We start from the raw sequence: 23767 nt of genomic DNA, 5'->3' as shown, positions 1-23767 counted from the left end.
CTGCTGGAAGATTTTCCTGGGAGAAAGCCAGGATTGAGTCTTGTTGGACCAACTCGGGGCAGGTTCTCACCCTTGAATAGAACACACTGGCTAGGAAGATGAAATACGCCAAGTGGCTAAGCATCTGCCTACCTTAGGCTAAAGGCAGGCTTAAGTTTCCTGTGTCTGAAATTTCTGGATAGAGGATGAAAAGGGGTTTGCCAGAAAGAAAATCAGCCTGCTGGAACCGGAACAGAGGTCTCCAATATGACAGCGGATGCAAATTACATGGGCTTTCACAGTCTCTGAAGGACTAAGAGGGAGATGGAACAGAACCTTGCTAGGCTCCACAGGGAGAGGGAGAGGGAGAGGGAGAGGGAGATCAACAGCTGCTTCGTTTGGATGCAGCTCTGTGTGAGGGACAGGGCAGCAGAGATCAGACTAGGAAAGTGGACCAGCTCCAGGAGTCAGGAAGGACCAAAGGAGAAAGCGATCCGTGTGTGGTGGAGAAATGTGGAAACTATTCAAATGTTCTGCTGTTGTATGCACAAGCTTGTCTAGGTGTGAAGAGTTCCTAAAAAACATTGGCGTTTGTTGTCTTCCCCAATCTGCATCTTGGTCCGGGCTTGCTAGAGACAGCCTGGTTCAGCTCTAGTTGCTATGAGCAGGCATACACCAAAGCCTAGAGATTGAGATCATTGGCAGGTTCATTCACTCTAGTCTGCGTGTTGATGCCAGCCATTGACTCCACCTTAGCTGGGACTACGGCTAGAACTCATCCGTGTGACTTGCCTCTATGGCTGCTCGGCTCGCTCAGGTCATGGTGTGTCAGCGCCAAGAGAGTGCTATGAGGTAGCAAGCAGCACCTCTAGCCGTTCTTATTACTGAGCTCCAAAAGATTTGTTCTCAGTCCCGAGGTAAAGGACTAACTTGCACTGGCACTAATTTGTGGTCCTTCTTACTTCGTAGTTGGTCTAAACCTTCTGCAGGTTGAAAACATCCATGATTTTACCTGAGGGAACAGTCAAGCACTAAACCTAAAAACCAATGAAAAGAGGAGCTTAGGTGCCTGTTGCAGAATATTTGATCACACTGTGCCCCCCAAGATTGTGTTATTTACTGGAAAAACCTGTTTTTAGGTGTGGTGTGACTCAGCCTGAGCACACACCTTTTTAATCCAAGACTATGTAAACAGGATTAAATACACTCAATCATAGGCCAAGATGTGGAGCAAGCAACCAGTTAACAGGAAGTGAACACAAGATTATCAGGAAAAGACCGTAGAGAGTAAGAGGAAGTAAGGAGGATGGATAGAAAGACACTTGGGAAGTAGAAGGGAGGGACATTCAGCCGGAAGGAGATTTTTTTTTTGAGATGGTGTGAGAGAAGGACATTGCTTCTGGGCTGCTGGCTGAGGAGGAAGGTCAGTTGGGTGCTTTCTTGCCTCTCTGAGCTAGCGGCTTTCACCCCAGCATCTGGCTCCTGAATCTTCATTGGTAGAAATCAAACAATTGAGAATATGTTTAAAAACAACAGGTGTTTTGATTAAATAGTAGCAAAGTCTACTCATGGATAAGACCTATGACTTAGTGGGGAAAAAAATCCCTCTATCCCTTTAACACAGTATATAGAAAGTTAAAACAGAACTGTAAACGATGTGTCTGTTCATGCACACTGGTTTATTCAATGAAGAAATGACATGTTTGTCAAAAATGAAAGAATCAAGTTGATCTAGTGATAGGTAATATAAATATGAACAAGACCATGGTCAGCAAATAGCAGTTACAGCTGTAGCATGCTTATGACTGTCTATATAATCACACACTTACGTATGGCAAGTTTATATCTAGGTCTGTTTTCTTGAGAATGTCTAAATCCTCTTTTAAATGAGGTTGGTTCTTTACCTTTGGTTGCAATATTGTTGGGTGCCTTGCAAGTCTTTGAAATTGATTTTTTAAAAAATGTTTCAAAGATTTTTCTGGAAAAACATGCATACTTCTAATTAATTTCTTACTGTAAGTGTGGCTATAGATATTTCACCTTTATTTATTTATTTGTGTGTGGGAGGGTGTCTTAGTTAGGGTTTTACTGCTGTGAACAGACACCGTGACCAAGGCAGCTCTTATAAAGACATTTAATTGGGGCTGGCTTAAAGGTTCAGATGTTCAGTCCGTTATCATCAAGGCGGGAGCACGCAGCATCCAGGCAGGCCTGGTGCAGGAGGAGCTGAGAGTTCTACATCTTCATCTGAAGGCCGCTAGCAGAAGACTGGCTTCCAGAAAGCTAAGAGGAGGGTCTTGAGGAGCACACCCACAGTGACACACCTACTCCAACAAGGCCACACCTTCTAATAGTGCCACCACCTGGGGTAAGCATATACAAACCATAACAGAGGGGTACGTGTGTGTGTGTGTGTGTGTGTGTGTGTGTGTGTGTGTGTGTGTGTGTGTGATACTCACAGGAGCCAGAAGGGTCGCAGATCCCCTGGAGATGGAGCAACAGGCAGTTGTAAACCACCCTACACGGTTGCTGAGAACTGAACGCTGGCCTCTGGAAGAACAGCCAGTCCTTTTATTCACTGCTTCATCTCTCCAGCCCCACATTGCAGCCTTCTGTTAGATCACCCATAAGCATTTCCCCCCTCACTCGCTGTGTTCAAAACAGGATTTTCAAGGGATGTATGAGATTGCTAAGACTAGACAAACTGTGACCCAGTCACTATCACAGGATATTCATAGTATTTGTAGTTGCTTTAGCTTACGAATAATAGGGTGACAAACACTTGTCTTCAAATTGCTTCTCACAGTGTCACTTTACCAGATTCTGGATATTCTCTAAAGATTAATGAAGGCAACAGAAGCAAGATATTTAGCATGATAGTTTGTTTGTTAGCTTCATTAGATCTGGACTCAACTAAAAGACTCACCTCTGGGTGGGTCTGTATGGATATTTCCTAGAGGGACTAAACTTCTAGTTCTATCCCAAATATAAGACCCCAAGAGAAAAGGTGCTGCATTTTGCTTGCAGGACTTGACCCCTTGCTGGTGAGTGCATCTACTCAGCTGCTTCTACTGCCATGCTGCTGCCACGCCCTGCCTTCACAGACATCAGATACCAACTCCTTTGACCTCTTCCAACATGGACCAGCAGCTCTTGAGGAATACTCCAGGTCTTCAGTAGCAGATTAAGATTGCTGAAGCATCTAACCCAAAGGACTGAGCAAAAACTGAGTTTTTTATAGCTCTACTGTGAAAAAGAGAAGCTGTTATTAGACTATCTAGCCCATATCACGTAAGCCAACATAATAAGTTGATATTGGTTCTGTCCCTCTAGAGCAATGGTTCTCCACCTTCCTAATGCTGTGATCCTTTAATATACCCCTCATGTTGCTACCTCATAACTGTAATTTTGCTACTGCTATGAATCATAATGTTTCCATCTGACAGACAGGATATCTGATCTGTGACCCTTGTGAAAGGGTCAACCCCCCCCCTGAAAGGGGTTGTGACCCACCCACAGGTTGAGAACTGTTGCTCTAGAGAACCCTGACTAATGTGCTTGGTGTTGGCGTCTTATTAAAAACTTCCAGCAGGTTAGTAGCTTCAAATAACACAAGTTTATTATCTTACATTTCTAAAGATCAGATGTCCAGACGGAGCTCACTGAGCTAAGATTAAGGTTTGGGTGGGGTTTCATTCATTCTGAGAACTCCACACAGTAGTGTTAACTTGTCTTTTCCCACTTTGCTTGTTTCATAACTCTCATTATGATTTGGATATGAAATGCCCTCTAGAGACTCGATTATTGAAAGCTTTTTCTTCCTGAGTACAACAGTGCTCAGTAGGAGGCCTTGGGGTTATCTCTGGACCATGAGGGTACTGACTTCATCGGTGGATTTATCATTGACGAAGCTGTAGCTAAATGGTTGTTGGCGGAACGTGGTTGGCGGAAGTAGGCAAATGAGAACATGCTCTTTAACCTCCATCTTTCCTTTTTAGGATCTGTTACGTACTGGCTAAGCAGATAATCTCTCCCATATAAAAAGTTCCTTTTGCATGAAACACAACATACATATGTGAAGATGAAGCCATGGTAATATTGGGTATGGGGTTCCTTAGTTAAGGTTTTATTGCTATGAAGAGACACCATGACCAAGACAACTCTTACAAAGAAAATATGTAGTTGGAGTGGGCTTATAGTTTCAGAGGTTTGGTCCATTATCATCATGATAGGGATCATGGCATCATCCAGTCCGTTTTGGTGCTGGAGAAGGAGCTGAAGTTTCTACATCTTGATCTGAAGGCAGCAGAAGGGAACTGTGTCTCTGGGCATAGCTTGAACCATGTATAAGACCTCAAAGCCCACCTCCACAGTGACATACTTCTTCCAACAAGGCCACACCTCCTAATAGTGCCACTCCCTATAGGCCAAGCATTCAAACACATGAGTCTATGGGGTCAAAGCTACTCAAACCATACAGGTGCCATTGCCTCACCTGGCTATGCACTCAGAGATAAATGAGAAATAGTGGTTTAAACTAACTTTAATAATGGTTATTGTCACATATTCAGCCTTACCTGTTCTGATAATTTTTAATATATAACATTATTTGTTTCCAGAAATGAGAGTGTTCTGACACTCCAACATCAGTCAGGTATCCACTAGTCTAAACTTCTAAACGAATGACCTATTGCAAAGAAAAGCACGTAGAGAATGATACTGGGGTGTGTGTGTGTGTGTGTGTGTGTGTGTGTGTGTGTGTGTGTGTGTGTTCGTGTGTTTAGTTTCTGGGAAACAGAATCTAGAGACATTTATAGCAAGTGAGTTTTTAAATAATATTAAATGAAAAGTATGTTTGCTGCTTTCCTTCTTAAGAGCTCTGTTGTCTCTTCTTCATCATTTCCTTTGTTTTTAAATTTTCTGGTTTTTTAAATTCATATACTTTTTAAATATTATTCCTTTCCAATGGCCATGAAAATGAAAATAATCTTAGGTTGTGCTATTCTAAACAACATTTTGAACTCATTTATTAAAGAATTGTAGCTCAGGATTACAAAATAGGCATCACCCAAGTCAGTGATTACCTTCTCTGTTATACTACAAGTCTGAGTTTGATTCTAAACTGAAGTCACCTGACAAGTTGCTAATGTTCTGGTGTCTGTACAACTCCCCAAGAGAAAGAGCCTCTCAACCAGAGGTGCTTCTGTCCCCCAATGAGGACAACTTGTAATATCTAAAAATCATTTTGATTCCCCATATTGGGTGGGGGGAATGCACCACCCGTATGTAGTGGGCAGAGGCAGGAATGTGTGTAAGCATCTTAGAATGGTAGCAAACCTCCATTCACAAACATTAACTATCATAATATCCTTTTATTCCTGTCTCAATACAATTGATAGGAAATGAATACAGAAAAGTTAACTATTCATATTTGGTCATTATACATTATACAAGTACCTAGACATCAATCATATGGTATCATCATCCCATGAGTATGTGCAAGTACTAAGTGTCAATTAAAATCCTATAGAAGTAAAGTCAAGATGATTCAGGAGGTAAAAACACATTCTATACAAGCATCATAACTTGATTCCTAGAAACCATACATACATGCAAGTGCAGGCAGACACACAAAAAATTTTTATTATGAAACTATTATCTGGGCCACTGAGATGGCTCAGTGAGTTCAGGCATTTGCCTCGAAGCCTGATGGCCTGAGTTCAATCCCTGTGGTACACAGAGAATAGACTCTCACAGGCTGTCCTCTGGCTTCTACACCTGTGCCGTGGCATGTGTGTGCCACCCTCACCACAGACAATAAATAATAAAGGTAATAAACAAGTTGTCAAACATGATGCACATTGGGAATGAAGTAAAAGGAACTTTCTTTGAGTATTTTAGCTATAATCAGAATTGAAACTGCAGCTTGGACTTCATTACTTCAAAAATTCTTTACCACTGCAATGAATTATAACTATAACTGAAGAAAACCCTCCACCCAAACTCCAAACTGAACACCAGGAAAAGAAAAGTGGGACAGGTAAGTGAGTGATGTTCACATCTAGAATTTTCTTTTTTTTATTTTAGATTTTATAAGTAACCTTAATGTGGCTCATTTTCTGGTCTGTGTGTGCATGGTCTACCTCAGTCCTTACAATCACCCAGTGCACATACACACCCCCATGCTGTGACAGTGGCAGCAGAGGTTAATGTCTCAGGCCAGACCCTGGAGTAAGGAAGCTGGGTGTGCTAGCCAGTCTCATGTCAACTTGACAAAATCTAGAGTCATCTGAAAGGAAAGAACCTCATCTGAGACAATGTCTCCATAAGATCCAGCTGTTAAGACATTTTCTTAATTAGTGATCAATGGGAGAGGTCATCTGAATCCTAGGCTGGTGGTCCTGGGTTCTATAAGAAAGCAGGCTGAGCAAGCCATGATGGGCCAGTAAGTAGCAGCCTCTGCATCAGTTCCTGCCTCCAGGTTCCTGCCACGCATAAGCTCCTGTCCTGACTTTCTTCCATGATGAACGGTGCTGTGGAGTATAAGCTGAATAAACCCTCTCCTCCCCGGGTTTCTTTGGTCATGGTGTTCAGTCCCAGCAATAGAAACCTGAGATGTATTTGGTTTAAAAATATAAAATATAAAAATATAATAAATATAAAATATAAAAGACTGACATACATCTTTCCCATTTCCATGAGGTTGGGAGGGCTCAGCAGACCTTGTTGTAGGAGAGCTGGTGTTCCAGGTGGCTGTCCCATGGGGGACAGCACAGAAGTTAGCTGAGAAGGAAGAGAAAGATGTCCTGACGTTCTTCTACCACTGGGCCACTTGTGATTGACAGGTAATCAGGAAGCCGTCTAACAACGATGGCTCTGCCTAGCCTTGTGGGTGCGTAAAAACTGCTATTGAAACTTATTAGGGAAATCAGTGTTTTCTAGATGGTACTTTCAAATGTGCAGAGAAAATGTAGCGTAGCATGACTAACAACTGTTCAAACACAACATTCACCGGTTTGTGCTATATGTTCTCTTTCCTGCCTAACTTCCATGGTCCATAGTCCTCTTTAGTCTTCCACCTATTGACTGACTTTTTCCCCATATCTGGAGAATAAGCCCCATTGAGTCCTTGTCTTCTCCCTCTTCGTTTCTGACCTTCAGTAAGTGTAACATTCTAATCTTTCAAGGCCCTAACCTAGACATGCATATCGCAGACACAAGTTAATCCTCCAGTTTCCCTTCCTCTCTGCCCATTGTTTGCAGTAAAATTTTGCAGCAAACAAATTCTACAGTGGAATATTTTATTATATACTATAAGAAATAATACACTCTGACTTTCCCTGTGATCATTTAATATATTTTCTTTACATTACCTGCCTGACATTTTAGCATATATACTTCTAGGGTATCCATAAATTGATCATTTAAAGGTGTGTTTTCAATGTAAGGATTTAACTCCAATGGAAAAACACAACACATACTCTTTAGAACAGCAACAGGCATGAAGTTCTGGTATTAAAAAGAATGTGATAAGAGGTAACACATCTTCCCCAAAATAAGCAAATTCAAAGTCTCTACTTTGTTGAATATGGATCAAAGATATGAGGGAGAAAACCCATTAAAGAACAAAATGACCCAAAATAAATCTACAATAAATGAGGTCCAACATCCAATATTATGAAAGTTGCATAGCTGAGACTACAGCTGGAGAGAAGGCCCTAAGTCTTCACTTCTTTGTCGCCAAACCACATCAGCACATGTTCTACTTTTGATATGAAATCATTAAATTTCTTGATCCTATTATATGTCAGTAATTGAACTAATATCAAAGTGGAATCAAGGTACCTCGGTCACTAGAAAGATCTATGCCAACCTCCACATTTCCTGAATGATGCTGTCTCTGTCCTTTTAACACCTCTGAGGAACACCCAAATCTCACCTCCTCAGTTCTTACTTGGTGCTCACAGTTTTAGAACCTCATCCAGCTTCCTCTGGATGCCTCATTCCATACCCCGCAACAGGCTTTCTCATACCAGGAGCCTACTGTCTGTCAGACACAGCCTGTTCAATTTTACCCCACACTATTCCTTTCATATCCTTCTACCTTCCTTATGTGTGTCTACACGTCCCCTCCTGACCCTCTTAGGAAGATGGGAAGGCTGGAGGCTCTAGCTGGAGATTCCATGGGAGTCTGTATTTGTGGCTTTGGAACCATGGTGACAAATACCATAAACTGAGAAGTTTAGCCACAGATGTTGATCATCCCACTGTTTCAGAGTCCAGAAGTCAGGGAACAAATTATTAGAAGGCATGGCGTCTTTCACGACATAGGGATGGGTCTGTTCCAGTTCTCTCTCTTACCTTTCTATGGTTACGTGGCTTCTGACAATATAACTTAGATTTTCCCAAGGCACTGTGTGAGTGCACAGATGAACCTGAAACAAAAATAATAACAATAACAACTCTAGAGGAGTAAAACACTCCCCTACCCGCTGTGACCTCATCTTCACTAATTATATCTGCAGCATCCCTATTTGCAAATGTGGTATCTTTTTGCAGCACTGGAAGTTAGCACTTCAAAATTGTGCATTCTCAGATGGGGTGGGAGGAAGAAGGGGATACAATTCACGAGGAGAGCCTTGAAACACAGAGCCCTCAAAGTCATGTGTTCTTATGGATGGATGGTTCATGCTGGCCTCTCCACAAGTCACATTCTGAAAACATGTGGACAACAGAATAATGAAGTTGGATCTTGGGGCACTATGGTAGAAAAGAGTTTTTGTCTTCTTTTTCTTCTTCTTATTGGAGGTCTAAGGTTCGCAAGTACCACTTACAAACCCGGACATGAAATCTATCAGGTCCCTGATTTGGGCTTCCCATCATCTAAAACTGTGAGCACTGTTACAGCAGCAATAATAGACAAAGATACGGGCAAACCAATCCCCCCACTTCCGTGTATTGCATTCCAAAATCTACCCCTACCCATGCCCCACCCCCACCCCACTCCCACCTCACCCCTCCACCCCCCACTCTGGCCTCGCTTCCGTCCAGTTCTTAGTCCCACCCACTCTGTCAGGTGGTGGTCAGGAGAAAGGCCCCACTCACTTTGATTTAACCCTGATGCTTCATTTTCTACAATCCATTTAGCTATTTCTGCCTATTTACTGATTCTTTTTCAAAAAACGATGTTGTACAAATGGGGCTTATTTCAGTTAAATTCAATTTGCTTCCAAGTGAATATTAGATAACTCTGACTCTTAATCTGCCTTTATGGACAAAATTCAGTTAGAGGCTTCTGGTGATATGAGATTCCACAGACAGATCATGGCTCACGTTTGCAGGGGGTGGGGGCTCTTGGTTATTTTTGGTTCTCAGCACGGGTTTCCTACTGCTGCTGGCTTTGGATTTCATCTGCCTTCTTATTGTTCCAGTTCATTGTTTCTACACCAGGGTCCTCCGAGTCTATAACAAACCCAAACCATTCCGACCTGTCTGGTTAACATGTCTATGTGACCTCAGACACCAATTTGTTTCCTCCAAAGACTTCTGAACAAAACTAAACCGACGATCACTGAGATTCCCTCTGCCCGCCCCCTCCCTCTTTCAAACCCCAGAAGGCAGCCTCAACTTTCATCTCCTGTAATTTTGGGTTTGTGAATAAACTCGATGACCTTAGGTAGGATAACTAATCTTTCTTCTTCATTTTTTCCAGTAACTTCTCCACTGGCTTTGAGTACACTTAATTTTTTTTTTTACAAGCTCCCTTTGTAATCCATTACTGTATGTTACGCAGCTGACATGGACTTTCAGTTTTTATGACTCTGTTTCATAAAAAGCCATCACCATAGTGAATGCTCGGAAGTCTGACATTTCAGAGTGCGTGGCATGACACATAGAGAGTAGACACACAGTAGTTACCATGGCCACGGGCTTTCTCCCATGTTGTTGGATTCTATTGCCGTTCCATACAGAAATGCATCAGAAAAGACAGTTTGTGCGTTGTCCACATGGCATGGTGAATTCTGCTGTGTCCTGCTGTTAGGCCCCAAACTTGACCACTACAGTCAGTAGTTTAGTAGACTAAACAACCTTGAAAAAACTTATAAAATTTGCTTGAATCCTAAGTCACTATTCTATAACACTATATATATTTACTGTTCAACTCCAAGTACGATCAGTAAGATAAGATTAAGCACAATACTGTAGTCAAAGAATCCCTGTAGTTCAAACATCTGTCAGAGACACTCCCTTGCATTATTTATAGATAATTTCCCAAAGGGTACTGAGTCTACCCATTCGATCATCTATTCATCTTGCTAAAAACTCTACAATCCGTTCCACATCAAGCCTTATTGCCAGAAAACTCTGTGTGTTTATATCCCAGTACTCTTCCCCAGAAATGACATTTTGGTGTGAGGTATTAGTGCACATAGGAAGACACCACAGGAGCCTTACACTAACCATGGCTCTTCGGCCCCAAGCCTTCAGCTGAGGAGGATGCTCAGTGCTTTACAGCATCCTCCTTAAAAGCACCCAGAGGAGAAATCATTCTTACTGGCAAGAATCGCCTGGCTTTTTCTAAGCGATTGTTTTTGTGTTAGTTTTATGGGCATTCTAAGACATGGAGCCAATCATGTTTTGCCTGTAGTGCTGGTTTCTAGGGAACAGAGAGCTGCATGCTCTACCTCCCATGGGCATACAGAACGTGTACAGGGCTACGGCTCACTAACATTCTTCACCCTGCTGCTTCTTATTGCTTCATTTCACCCTTCTTAATTTGAATGTATTGCAGCTTACATTTTTAAATCTCCCTTAAAACATGTTTTACAACAGGTAGGGAAGATAAATGACTTGATGTATAAAAGCAGGTACTTGAAACAAGCCGTAGATTCCATTCATGTCTATCTTGTGTTACTCCATCCCTTCCAAGTCTGGAATGAGTTCATATGGGTTAATGGAAGGCAAGAATAATAGCTAGTGGCCAACTTTGACGTCTGGCTGTCCCCCAGCACTGGACACTTCATTGAGTCAGAAATGTCACAGAACCTTGACATCTTCCAGTCTAGGTCAAGAACACCGAGGTCTGTGAAATGGAGGACAAATGTGAATAATGCCATCTCCACAACTCCAGGGGCTATTAGTAATGCTTCTGTGTTGTAATGTCTGTATTCAGAAGCAAGTTACATCCAATTGTTCTACTAAAATCCAGGTTCCATCAAGTAATTTTGAGTACTAAATGGAGTAGCCACCCACTCTATCCATTTCCCAGATGTGGCCATAAACAAGGCTTGGTATTTCAGGCCTCGATTTACGTACACCAGTATTTCAACACTGATTATTTTTTTCTACCTTTCGTAAACAAAAGATATAGTTCTTCTTCTTTATATCAACCACCAAGAGTGTCCTATTATATCAAAAATACTGGAGCTATTCTGGGTCCTTGCCCTGTTTTGCTTTCTGTCGCTGTGATAAACACTGTCCAAAAGCAACGTGGGGAGGAAAGGGCTTATTTGGCTTTTGTGTCCTAATCACAGGCCATCATGAAAGGAAGTCCGGGAAGGGACTCAAAGAAGGGATCTGGAGACAGGAACTGAGGCAGAGGCCATGAAGGAGAGCTGCTCACTGACTTTCTCTCCAGGATACCTTTCTTATATCTGCCAGCACTGCCTCCTATGGAACAGTACTGCCCACAGTAGGCTGGGTCCTCTCCCATCAACCACTACTCCAGAGCATGTCCCACAATCTGGCTTATAGGTAGTCTGATGGAGTCAGCCCTCAGTTAAGAGTTCTGTTCCCAAGTGAGTACAGCATGGGTCAAGTTAACAAACAACAAACACAACAACAACAAAACAACAACAACAAAAAAAACAACCTAACCATCACGGTGCTGTAAACTTATTTGAAGAAAGGTAAACAACTTACTGTCCACGTGAGGGTGTTTTTATATTAAGACAATACTGTATTTTTCCATATTTAAACAGCAGTATCAAAATCATAGCCAATAGCTATGTACAGATCGAGTACATCCTTTGTGATTAAAGTGCTGTCAAAATTTGATCAGCCTCATATTTCATTTTATCAGACAGACTCTACAGAATATTTAGGACTTTGAGGTTCTTTGAATGGCTTTGAAATTCAGAAAGCATCCACAGAGAAACAGGCTTGAGAAGGCTGTCCAACAGCTGCAGCCTCCCAGGCATGCAAGGAAACACAGAAAGGACAACACTATTGTTTTTCTCCAACCTCTAGCCCTCAGACTAACAACCTGGCAGTTTAGAAGCAACAAAAGATCTAGGGCGCTAAGTTCATGACAGGGTTATTCTGCAACTTGAGCTATCCCTGGAGGAGAGAGCTGGACTCGGGCCCAGAATTAAATGCTGGACTTTGGAGTCTCACAGGATAGATCTCCCTCAGTTACTCTGGGTATGGTCACCCCAGTCTCTGTCAACAAAGCAAGATGACAGAAGAGTTCACCAGCTCATCGGGAAAGGCAAACGTCATCCAACATGGAGGTTTATTGTTTCTATCACCAAAGAATACAAACCGGTGATGGATGATTTTGATTGGGAATTTGGTTAGATGTAAAGATGTGTCAGCCATTAGTAAAGCACTCCTGTGAATGTGTCCACTGAAGATTATTCCAGAGACAATCATGATTCTCTCTGAAGCAGCCAACTTAGTGAATAGTTTAATCCATGGATGGAGTCCATATTCAAATAGACTGTTGGAAGCTAGTGAAATTGCAAGGACATGACCTGAAAGAGGTCAAACAGGGAGTCAAAGAGAGGCATGTCTCTGGTAGATTGTGTGTTTCTTGTCCTGGACCATTCCTGCTGCTGCATTGCTTAGCTTCCTGTCTGCCACGACAGAGGCTACTCTACCCAAACTTTCCTACCACGCTGGACTAAAACTCCCGATACCATAAGCAAAATAAATTCTTCGTAGTTTAAGCCATTCATGTTGGATGTTTATCTCAGCAATGAACAAGTACCTAACTCAAGAACCCAATAATGTTCTGACAAAAACAACCAGTTCCAAGGAAGAATTTTTGATAAAAAAAAAACAACTCTGATTTATATCATTAGCCTATTTATATAACATAAATAATCCCACCACGGCTGACTCCAGGCTTTCAACATGGTGTTGCTGACTGTGAAGGAGGAGATAAATACATTCAACTCTGGGCAACCAGGTTAGCCCCTGCACGTTGCCACTGAGACCCACCCACTTAGACATTTAAAGATGTGAGAACGTGGGAGGTTTTTTTTTTTTGTTTCCTCATGATCCTGCTTAGTGGAGCCCATCTTTAGCTTTCTGCAGGTCCAAACACTAGGCTGTCCTGCCTCATAAATCAACTCATCCATATCCTGTCTGAGAGTACCGTTGTGGGCTCACATTGAATGATAAGATAATGGAGAAACATCTCCGGGGTGTGTGTGTGTGTGTATGTGTGTGTGTGTGTGTGAGAGAGTGTGTGTGTGTGTGTGTGTGTGGTGTGTGTGTGTGTGTGAGTGTGTGTGTGTGTGTGTGTGAGAGAGAGAGAGAGAGAGAGAGAGAGAGAGAGAGAGAGAGAGAGAGAATGAATCTCTTATCTGAGATGCACTGTTTTAGCTCCAAGGTCTCTGGAGTCAGGTTTTCCTGGGAAGATGCACCTGATCACCTGGAGGGGAGGTTTGGCACCCACCACACTAGGAAATCTAAGAAGTCATTAAGTCACATCCCCATGTGATTTGTCAAGACCATCTCTCTCTCCTTACTTGCTCAGAGCTCAGGGAGAAGGGAGGGTCTTCTCATCCCTCAGAACTTACTAGTTTTCTACTGTGTCTTTACTTATGACACATCAAAAATAAATTCAAATAATTTCTTCTACTAATGTTGCCCCTCAATGCCGTCACATTGCATGTGCTTGTGTAGTGATATAGGTGGTGTTTTAGAAGGATGCTCATCAAACATACACTGAGGAGCTAACTCTACCGACGTATATATAATATGCAAATGTTTCATTTCATACACATCAGCATGTATTCATAGGTTTGTATTTGTGCCTTTGTGCTTTGTTTTGAGACAGGAACTCATGTAGCTCAGGCTGGTCTTGAACTTGCTATATACAGCTAAAAATATCATCAAACTTGTGATCACCCTGCCTCTACATCCAAGTGCTGGGATTATAAGCAAGCAGTGCCTGGCATGTATTCATGCTTTTGTCTTTCTGTATGTTGCATCTGTATTTTTATTTCATGTATAAAATACTGTGTATTCTATATTATATTTACCTGGTGCATTATATGACTAGTATGTGAATACTGCATTGTACATTAAAGTGAAGCCTAGAGAGAGACCACAGTTTAAAAAGGGTGCTATGCTTTAGCACTGTCCAAGTTCAACCAATGCACAAAGGCCAGGGGTTTCTTTTTCCTAAGTTCTTATGCCTCGTGCCTCTCAGATGATATTTATGTGTGCAGCTTGAATGACTTTCCAGAGGCCACAGAAGAAAATAAAAATGCCCAATAACATCAGGAATTCCTGTAGCTTGTCCCTCCACTCTCATTTCTTATCAAATATATTCTTAGGTTGGAGCCTGGGGCTCCTGCTGGATGCATTCCCATTACTCAGTTCTCCACAAGATGGTCGAATTTCTCAGATTCAGTAACATTCCAATTATGTACCTGTCTCTAATTAATCTTGGAAGCCATCATTTTTTCTCTCACCGACAGCATCTATACCCACTTGAAACACCCTTGAGGTTTTAGTACCTGGAAAAAGTTCAATATATCTATTCCCTGTTTCTTCCAAGACCAGACAGAGTGAGCAAGGAGATGGTTTGAGTCTCCCCGACAGAGCTCCCATATGTAAATTCCATCTTCAGCTGCTGTCCAGTGTTCTCCAACATCCCATGAGTTGCAAATAAATAGCAGAACAACATATGATTCAGCTCGGGACAGTGCTGAAAATGAAAGGTACTGAAAATAAACAAAAACAAATAAATAAAAAGTTGATCTGCAGCAGATATAAACTGGGGTGACCCTTGGAGATGTGGTCTCCTTCATTATAATTGTCTCACCATAGGCTACTCTCAGTAGTTGTTTTATGCAGAACATTCCTGCTGAAAGCAGTCGAATGGCTTCTCTGTGCAACCAATTCTGGGATCTCTGGTTGAAACTACTATTTTTCTTAAAATATTGGGGTTTTTTATTTTCATTTCAAATGTTATCCCCTTTCCTGATTTCCTATTCATAACCCCCAATCCCATCCCCCTTCTTCTATTGAAGGAATTAGAGAAAGGATTGAAGGAGCTGAGGGGTTTACAACTCCATAAGAACAATACCAACCAACCAGAGATCCCAGGAAACCACTATTTTTTTTAACTTTATGCCCCCTTGGGGACTGTAATTCTGCAATCCTTCTATCTCTACCCAGCTCCTCTCTTGTTGGTTGCTAATGCCATAATACAAGAGTTTGGCAGCCAGGCCTACCATCCGCCTCTGCCTTCTCTGTGCCCTGCCCTTCCCCAAAGGGCCAATCCCACCCTAAAGCACAAAAGCACAGAAATGCTAGTGAATACTGTCCTTGGGCTCCCTTATTGAAGAGTCAAGAATCGCTTTTAGAAGAGGCCATGTAATAACAGTTTATATTTACTGAGGAAACATGCCTGGCAAAGACTTTTGCTAATGGAAATGTCTTAGTCACTGTTTTATGGTCATGACAGAACACCACAACCAAAGGAGAAAGCATTTAATGGGGGCTTATAGTTTCCGAGGGTGAGTCCATGACCCTCAGGGAAGGAAGTGTGGCAGCTGGCAGGCAGGCAGGGCATGAGAGCAATAGGTGAGAGCTTACATCTGATCTACAAGCATAAGGCAGAGAAAAGAAGAGCCAACTGGAAGTGGTATGGGCTTTTAAAATCTCAAAGCCACCCCCAGTGACACACCTCCTCCGAGGTCACACCTCCTAATCCTTCCCAAATGGTTCTGCCAACTTTGACCCAGACATCTCATTCAAACCACCTCAGGGGATCTGGAGTTTAGGACCTCTTAGATGGGAACGGACACATTGGGGTAAAGACCAGGCTTGAAACCAAAGTTTGGGGATTTCCAACTCATAGAAAGCTTTCAGTGTTAAGTTCAGAGGTGAAAGCTTGGTTCAATACTCAAATATCAAGTAACTCAATGCATCACGTCAAGGGAAAAGAACATACAGTCTTACCAATAGATGTAGAAGACATTTGACAACACTGAACACAACAAAAACTGCCACAAAGCAGGGAATCGAGAACTTCTTACACTTGATTTAAAAATACATTTATTTTAAAATCCCATACATAGCTAACATGAATAGAAATGTTCACATCCCCTGCGCCTAACTGAGAAGTTGTTGACAGTTAGTTGATAACTTTGGGGAGAAATGGAAGAGGGATCCATTTTCTTTAAGGGCGTGGCTCCTAATATGGATGCCCCACTGCTCAAGGTGGACTCAGTAGGTTATTGGGTTGGGGACATGGCACAAAGTTGAAGGAGATAGAAATATGGAGGTGGTTCTGAAAGGAGTTGGGGGAGGGTTGGAGAAGGACTTGGGGAAAGAATTGAGGTTAATAGAGTCAAAATACATTGTATGAAATTCTCCAACAAAAAAAAATCTATTTTTATATCTGTCATGAGCATACACACTGCTAGGTAACTAATTGTTTTCCCTAGGTTTGAAGCTACAATGGCTAGTCTTGGCTGTCAATTTGATACATATGGAAAGAGGAAACCTCAATGGAAGAATTTCCTCCATCGGATTGACCTGTGAACATATTTATAAGCCATTTTCTTAATTGCTAGCTGCCTAAACTCTTGGTGCTGCAGCTCTGAATTATCGGTGAGCTTTGAGGTGACAGCTGAAAAGCTGCCAGCCAGTGTTAGAACTCTGATCTCTTGGCAGGCTTTGGGTTGCCAATGAATAGAGAGCAGGTCCCTGACAGGCAGCAAAAGCGATGGGTCTACAGGACAGAAACAGTAGGTCTGTCTTGAAGCGGGAGCCAGATACCTGTCAGAGGCAGGAGGAAACTTCAAAACAAGAACAAGTTCTCTGCCCCAGCATCAGGAGCAGCAAGTGTCAGAGATGGAACAGGAATATGCTCGCCTACCTCAGAAGGTCTCCAGTGGCCAGCCTCTGACAGATCTCAAAGGCAGGAGCAGTCTTCCCTCTGATGGTCCAAAGAGGCTGATTCCGAAGTCCGAAGTGCTTTGCCAGAAGACAGCAGCCAGAAACCAGGAACCAAACTGGTGACTAGGCTAAGCCCCCAAGGATTTAGGTAGATTCAAGTAGGCTCTGATTGGCTGAGTATGCTTCTTGCAAATGAGGCATAGAATAAGGGCCAATCAAGAGAGAGCCTGTCAGCCCTAGTCCTGGGAAAATAAAAATCTCCTTCAAACTGTGGCTTGGTGACCCGTCCCCATTCCCCACAGCAGAAACAGAAAACAGGAGGAAGAATTCCCTGGTTTTGCAAGTCTTTTCTGGAATCGGAATCACTTTGTAGGTCAAAAGCAGCCTTCTGCTAACCGTTTCGAGTGAGACCACCTACTACACTGTTACACTGGAGTTTGAGTTTGAACAGGGTAATTTAGAAGGCATGCGTAAATTCCAACAATTGCAAGTGGTCAGTATAATTCGAGGAGAGGTTAACTAATGAACTAAGGTACCGGCATCTCTGAAATGGACCTCAGCTACGTGCGTAAATGTAAGAACTACTGTTTCTCCAGCGGCCTACATGGGAGTTTAGACAGGCTTGTCCACGTAAAAGCTATTAATGTAGACTGCTTTGCAGATGACACTGCAGTCAAGAAAATGTTTCAGAATCCCTGTGGCTTGCCTCCTATTGAGAAGCAAATCTATTTTGCCACATGTGCTGTGCATTTAAGGAGCAAACAAAAATGATGACACATTTCACTGGGAAACAGGACGGGGATCAAGGTTATGGAATTCAACAAATATGAACTGTCAGCCGGTAGAGGACTAGCTTAGCAGTAGAGACCTCGGGGTCAGAATACTCAAGTTTCTCTGGAACTACAGATTCCAATCTGAAAAGCTTCAACTCAGTCCTTCACCCTTTGAAGGCAGATAAATTGGGTAGCCCAGAATTGATTGGCTAGGGTCCTTTAGATGACATCTTAAGACCAAAACCCCATCTTCTTTCCTAGGACATCAGGTAATTTGTGGCTTATTTTAGGAACAGGGATTGACATACAACACTTGTCCAATACTGAAGTGTAGAGTGAAGGAGATGGAGAGATTGATTTTTCCCCTGGAGTGTATTCACATATAAGACACCACCCAAAGCAAACAGAGAGACTAGTGCTGTAACATCGAAGTAATATAACATACAGGCCTCCGTGTTCTTAGAGCACATGTGTAATTCAAGCAGAGAAAAATATCAACCCTCAACAAATATATAGATTTCTAAGGGTAAGGACCAGGGCATGAGTTCCATAAACAAAACCATCTGGGGTATCTCTAGAGTTGGTATTGATAATCCTTCTCTTCTTAAAAGTCACTCTAGACTAACAAAACAGCATTATTGCCTTGGTTACTATTATCAAATGAAGCAAATCCATAAACTGTAATGATTGCAATTTAGAGAATCAGGAATTCAAGCTAATTGCCTAGGCATCATATCTGGTTAATACAAAATTGATCTCCTTCCAGTAACCATCACTATGAATGCTTCAAAGTACTAAAAGAGCTCAAATCAAAGTGGAAACATGTGTCACCTGTTTACTAAGTGTGTTCTGTACTTATAAAGTACACTGAGCACTAAACAAATTATAGGTAAATGTTACTTGTGATCTCTTTGTGGTGAGGTAAGGAAATATTAGCTGGAACTTGAGAAACTGTCTTCAGTAATGGTTGATCTTCTTTATGACTTTTACATATTTTGAAATATACCACGATACACAAACCAGCACTCTAAAGTTCAGCTTATCCTGGAAGCCCATCACTAGAAGGGGGTGTGCTTGTAAGTAACAAATACCTTTGGACCCCTGAAACACTTAGCCAGCTACTAAATATATCCAGCCAGCCAAGCCTACTTCTAAAATTCCTCCTTTAGAAAGCTTACAAAGTAGTCATAAAAATCCTTCAGTAAGATCAAACCCCAAGAAATAATGATTAAATGGTAGCCATGATTCATGGCTGCTAACCAAGCAGTGAGAGATATTCTGCCTCCCTCCTCATTCAGATTTGGCAACAATAACCCAAATTCACAGCTTACAGAGTAAGTGTCAGCTACTTAAAAGTTTACATCTGTCAAAAGGTGGTCATTATCACTGTATTACACACCATTTATGAGACTAATAAATGCCATTTCTGTGGAAAACATTTGGGGATGATTAAAAATGAAAATTCAGAACCAGACCAAGAAAGATGAAGGCATGTCTAAATTTACAGGCATACATCTACTGAAGATAATAATCTTGACCTTTGCTCTACTGTGCCCACGCTTTCAAAGGAGCCCTAAATTAACACTAAGGAGAAACTTGGCAATGACTGGGAGAGCCTGACCTTCAGAGTAAAATAATTTTTGATTCTATTCAGTTCGAGTTGTGCTGTGTTTCACACTCAGTGATGGTGAAAGGTATTTCTCTGTTTTTTTGTATGCCAACTCACTACCCCCAACCATGGCATGCACAGCCATGAGACTGGCCTTCCTATGGTCCTTACCCACCTGAGGTTTGGTGGGTCCTGAATGCGGAATGAAAAGGGACTTAGCCAACAAGTAGGTTCAATATAAACAGTCATAATAAGGAGTTCAGGAGCAGTTTCCAAGAACTTCATGCTCCCAGGTACAATTTGAGACTAGAGAAACAGTGAGTGCCTCTCTTACTGAATGGTTCCCCTTTGGTGGCAAACAGGCAAGAGGAAATACAAGGGTCTTTAGTCATAGGTTGTCTCCAAGTTAAAGTTAAAATTATTACTAAAGACTAACTCATTTATATCCTCATTGCCATGAAGGTATAAAATGACTTTGTTTGTTTAGTTTTTGAGATAGGGTCTTATGTATCTTAGGCTACCTATGAACTTGCAATATAGCTGAGGATGGCCTTGAACTCCTGACCCTCTAGCCTCCATCTGCAGATGCTGGGGTTATAAGGGTAAGCTGCCACAACTGTCTTATTCAGTGCTGTGATTAAAACACAAGACCTGGTACAAGCTGGACAAGCACTGTACAAACTGAGCTGCATCCCCAGGCTACAAAAAGTAATAGCAGTCATATTTTCCAAGTGGAAACTGAGAACTATTGAATTATCAGAGTTTTAAGCCTGTTGAAAACACATGTAAACCTTTCTTTCAACTGAACCAGTTCACTAAGCGTCCTCTTTAGCTCTGATTTGAACATTTTACATTTCCTTAGGCAACAAAAGTGAATTATAGAAATGTATCTTTTAAAGTATTCATTGGTAAAACATCCATACCAATGCCAATCATATTTCCTAGAATACTCCCCCTTCCTCAAGATTACTTAATAGTAGTCTAAGTTTCTTATTTCTGAGATGGCATTCAAACTATATCCCTGTCATTGCCCATATATAATAGTATTTGTTACTTCCTTTTACTGTATCCTCAGACCCAACATAAAAAACTAGAACAGCAGATATGTACTGGAGATTATATATGCACATGTGATACGTGCATATACTTACAAAGTTCTTGAATGGGCCGTCTATTCATGTTGAACTTTAAGATTTAATCCACGAGGATGCATCTGGTGTCTTCTTCCATTTTACGTTGTCAACACCACGTGAATACGGTTAATAATTATACCCATCGTGTGGCTGCCAAAGGTGGAGTAGTGCACTGCTACGGGCAGTTGTCACCAAGGTTGATGACTAGAGTTCTGTCCCCAGGACACACATGGTAGAAATTGAGAACTGATTTCTGAAAATTGGCTTCTGACATCCAAACATGTGTCCTGGCATTTGTGCCCCTACTCAATAAATAAGTGTAATACAGATAATTCTGTAATAATAGCACTGATATTCTACTGGAACAATGAGTTAATGTGCAGCTGAAAGCTACTGACATAGGTATAGGTTTGTACTGGCTGGTTTTGTGTGTCAGCTTGACACAAGCTGAAGTTATCACAGAGAAAGGAGCCTCAGTTGAGGAAATGCCTCCATGAGACCCAGCTGTAAGGCATTTTCTCAACTAGTGATCAAGGGGGAGGACCCAGCCCATTGTGGGTGGTGCTGTCCCTGGGCTGGTGATCTTGGATCCTATAAGAAAGCAAGCTGAGCAAGCCAAGGGAAGCAAACCAGTAAGTAACGTCCCTCCATGGCCTCTGCATTAGCTCCTGCTTCCTGCCCTGTGTGAGTTCCAGCCCTGACTTCCTTTGGTGATGAACAGCAATGTGGAAGTGTAAGCTGAATAAACCCTTTCCTCCCCAACTTGCTTCTTGGTCATGATGTGTGTGCAAGAATAGGAACCCTGACTAAGACAAGGCTCTACCATGAATTATTTTACATTTTTAAAGATTAATATCCTACTATCCTATACTTGCTGACAGAGCTGAGGCAATAATGTATGTTCTGCAACTCTTCATGCAAAACCTGTTTTGACTTCCCAAGAAAGGTTTAATGGCCCTGCCAACACACTGAATGGCAATTTGCATTGCTGGCTTGCTCTGTCATAAACATAATGTGCTTTGCATCCCTTCTCAGGGTATACCTCTCCCCTTTGAGTTGGTCACTAATGTTTTTCTCTTACAGCATAGCAGGAAGGTGGGTGCTGTGTAAGTACACTCCCAAGACTTAGGAGTTACAGAGTACTTCATCGGTTTGTCCTGCTAAGAGCATTAGGGACACAAATGGTCTTGACAAGAATGTAGAGGGGAGATAGCAAGGATACAGAGGAGAGAAAGAAATGTGACTTCCACTGCAGCCTAACTCCGACCAAACATGAGCAGAGAAGAATTCACTTTTGTCATTAGCCCCATACTTGCTTTCTACATCTGAAGGTTCTAGGGAGTCTATGCTGCTGCTGAGACCAAAGTTCCCTTCCTTGGAGAGAAGAGAATGTGGGCACAGAGAAAGCACTTCTTGGCTTGTTTTGCATTATAAAGGGACCTCGTATCAATAACAATAAGAGATAATTAATTAAAACCCTGAAAATTGTCCTTGTCCTCTTCTGTTCCTCTAAATAATTTATCACCACATCATTAACCAAGCCAAACAGAGCCAAGACCTTTGAGCAGCAGTATCTCCCTTCAATTTTAATTTGCTTTTTTTCCTGTCACTTCCTGCCTGTCAACCATCCCCACTTCCTATCCTCCGAACCCTTTGGCTATAAGGACGTTTTAGTCCATATAATTTTTTTTGTTCTAATTCCTCCTTGAAAGCCTAAATCTACAAGTCAAGCAACATTTGGTGCTTCCCAACAGTTTTACATACAACTGCTTCCCTGCCAAAAAGTAAAAATAAAAATAAGAAAGGAGCTGGAATGACTTTGTCCCTCAAGAAAGGCAGGTCATGCATCAGGACCCCAGGGAACCCGCAGAGAAGCCATTCTTGACCTCTGTAGGGCATTAAGTACCACTCTGGCTCTGTTATTTTTGGACACTAAAATTGCAGAGTTGCATGAAAAGCTCATTCTAGCAGCAGGCTAAATTAGCAATATTGGCTGCTTAGTTTCTGATTTACCCAGTGCCCCACCTAGTTGTTTAAGGACAAGGCTCAGCTGTTAGCTCCTCCCAGGATGTATCATGTGTCAAAATGACACAATGCCAATATATTATAATAGAAAACCAGCTCCTAACTAAAACGTTTGAGGCAAACAAGACTATCACCAAGCAAGTACCCAAGACAGGGTCACTTCTGGTAAGTCTTTGAGGAGGAAAAAAAAATCATTTTCATTTCTCATGCATAGATGATAGCATTTTAATGTAACCAGGGATGAGGTGGGGACACACATTATGCAAATGGAGTAACAAATGTAAAATGATAAATTAGCAAGCAACTATTTAATTATTACTCTGACTAATTCCTGTAGATTGCGCCACAGCTAATGAACCCGAACTTGTCCTGGTTGACTGCAGTGTTCTGAGGAAACATTTCCATTTGGTCTGTCTGCGGCTTCTGCAGCTCGGTGAAGGAGGCGGCATCTGTTTAATGAGTTCCCACTTCGTTACAGAACTGTACCACTTACAGACCCACTCGTCTTCAGCATGCAGGCTGTGTACGCTGCTGTTGTTCTAAAGCAAATACTAATTTATGATTACCTGTCACATTAGGCCATTGAAAACTGTACTCGCACTGGCTCACATGAGCAGAATGCTAATGAGCTGGTTGTGGACTGTGGCGGTGTTCCTTGCTCATAATCCATGGACATAAATTCAGATCCCAGTACAATGTGGAATCTGGAACAATAGATGCTGTTCAAGAGGCAGGAGAGGGAAAGGGAGGGCGATGTTGTCACAGGAAAATGCACACACCTCCCAAAGGCCAACAGACTCAGCGATGACCTAATTCAATGTGCGTGGAGCTTCGGAGACGCCCACCACGCCGTGTCACGTACAGAGGAAGATGAATGACTCTCTGGCTATTGACCCCTTGCTATGGTCATTACCTAATTGAAGTCTGATGGCCAAGCGAGGTAGATCCTGCCATGGTGATTGCAAGCCTCTATTGTGTGGAATAAATCCTGTAGATGTGTCCTAAAATGGTGCTTGCAGAGAAAATTCCAATCAATAACACTTCCAAAATGTGGCCTTTCATCTTTGCGCCTAGTATTTACCCACAGGCTCTAGCGCAGCGCT

At 42.1% G+C, this 23767-nt stretch overlaps 1 protein-coding gene across 1 annotated transcript in view; it reads right to left on the bottom strand.

Moving 5' to 3' along the window:
* LOC147999791 (uncharacterized) overlaps window positions 1-23767 on the bottom strand; it is a 266689-nt gene that overhangs the window by 94271 nt on the left and 148651 nt on the right. The window contains exon 4 of the mRNA XM_087593703.1: window positions 8341-8414. Coding sequence (XP_087449829.1) covers window positions 8341-8414 — 74 coding nt within the window. The remainder of the gene's footprint in view (window positions 1-8340; window positions 8415-23767) is intronic.

The sequence above is a fragment of the Rattus norvegicus genome, chromosome 18, assembly GCF_021556685.1.
Source record: "Rattus norvegicus strain SHRSP/BbbUtx chromosome 18, alternate assembly SHRSP_T2T, whole genome shotgun sequence".
Lineage (NCBI taxonomy): Eukaryota > Metazoa > Chordata > Mammalia > Rodentia > Muridae > Rattus > Rattus norvegicus.
This window is presented reverse-complemented; position numbering and strand designations above follow the sequence as displayed.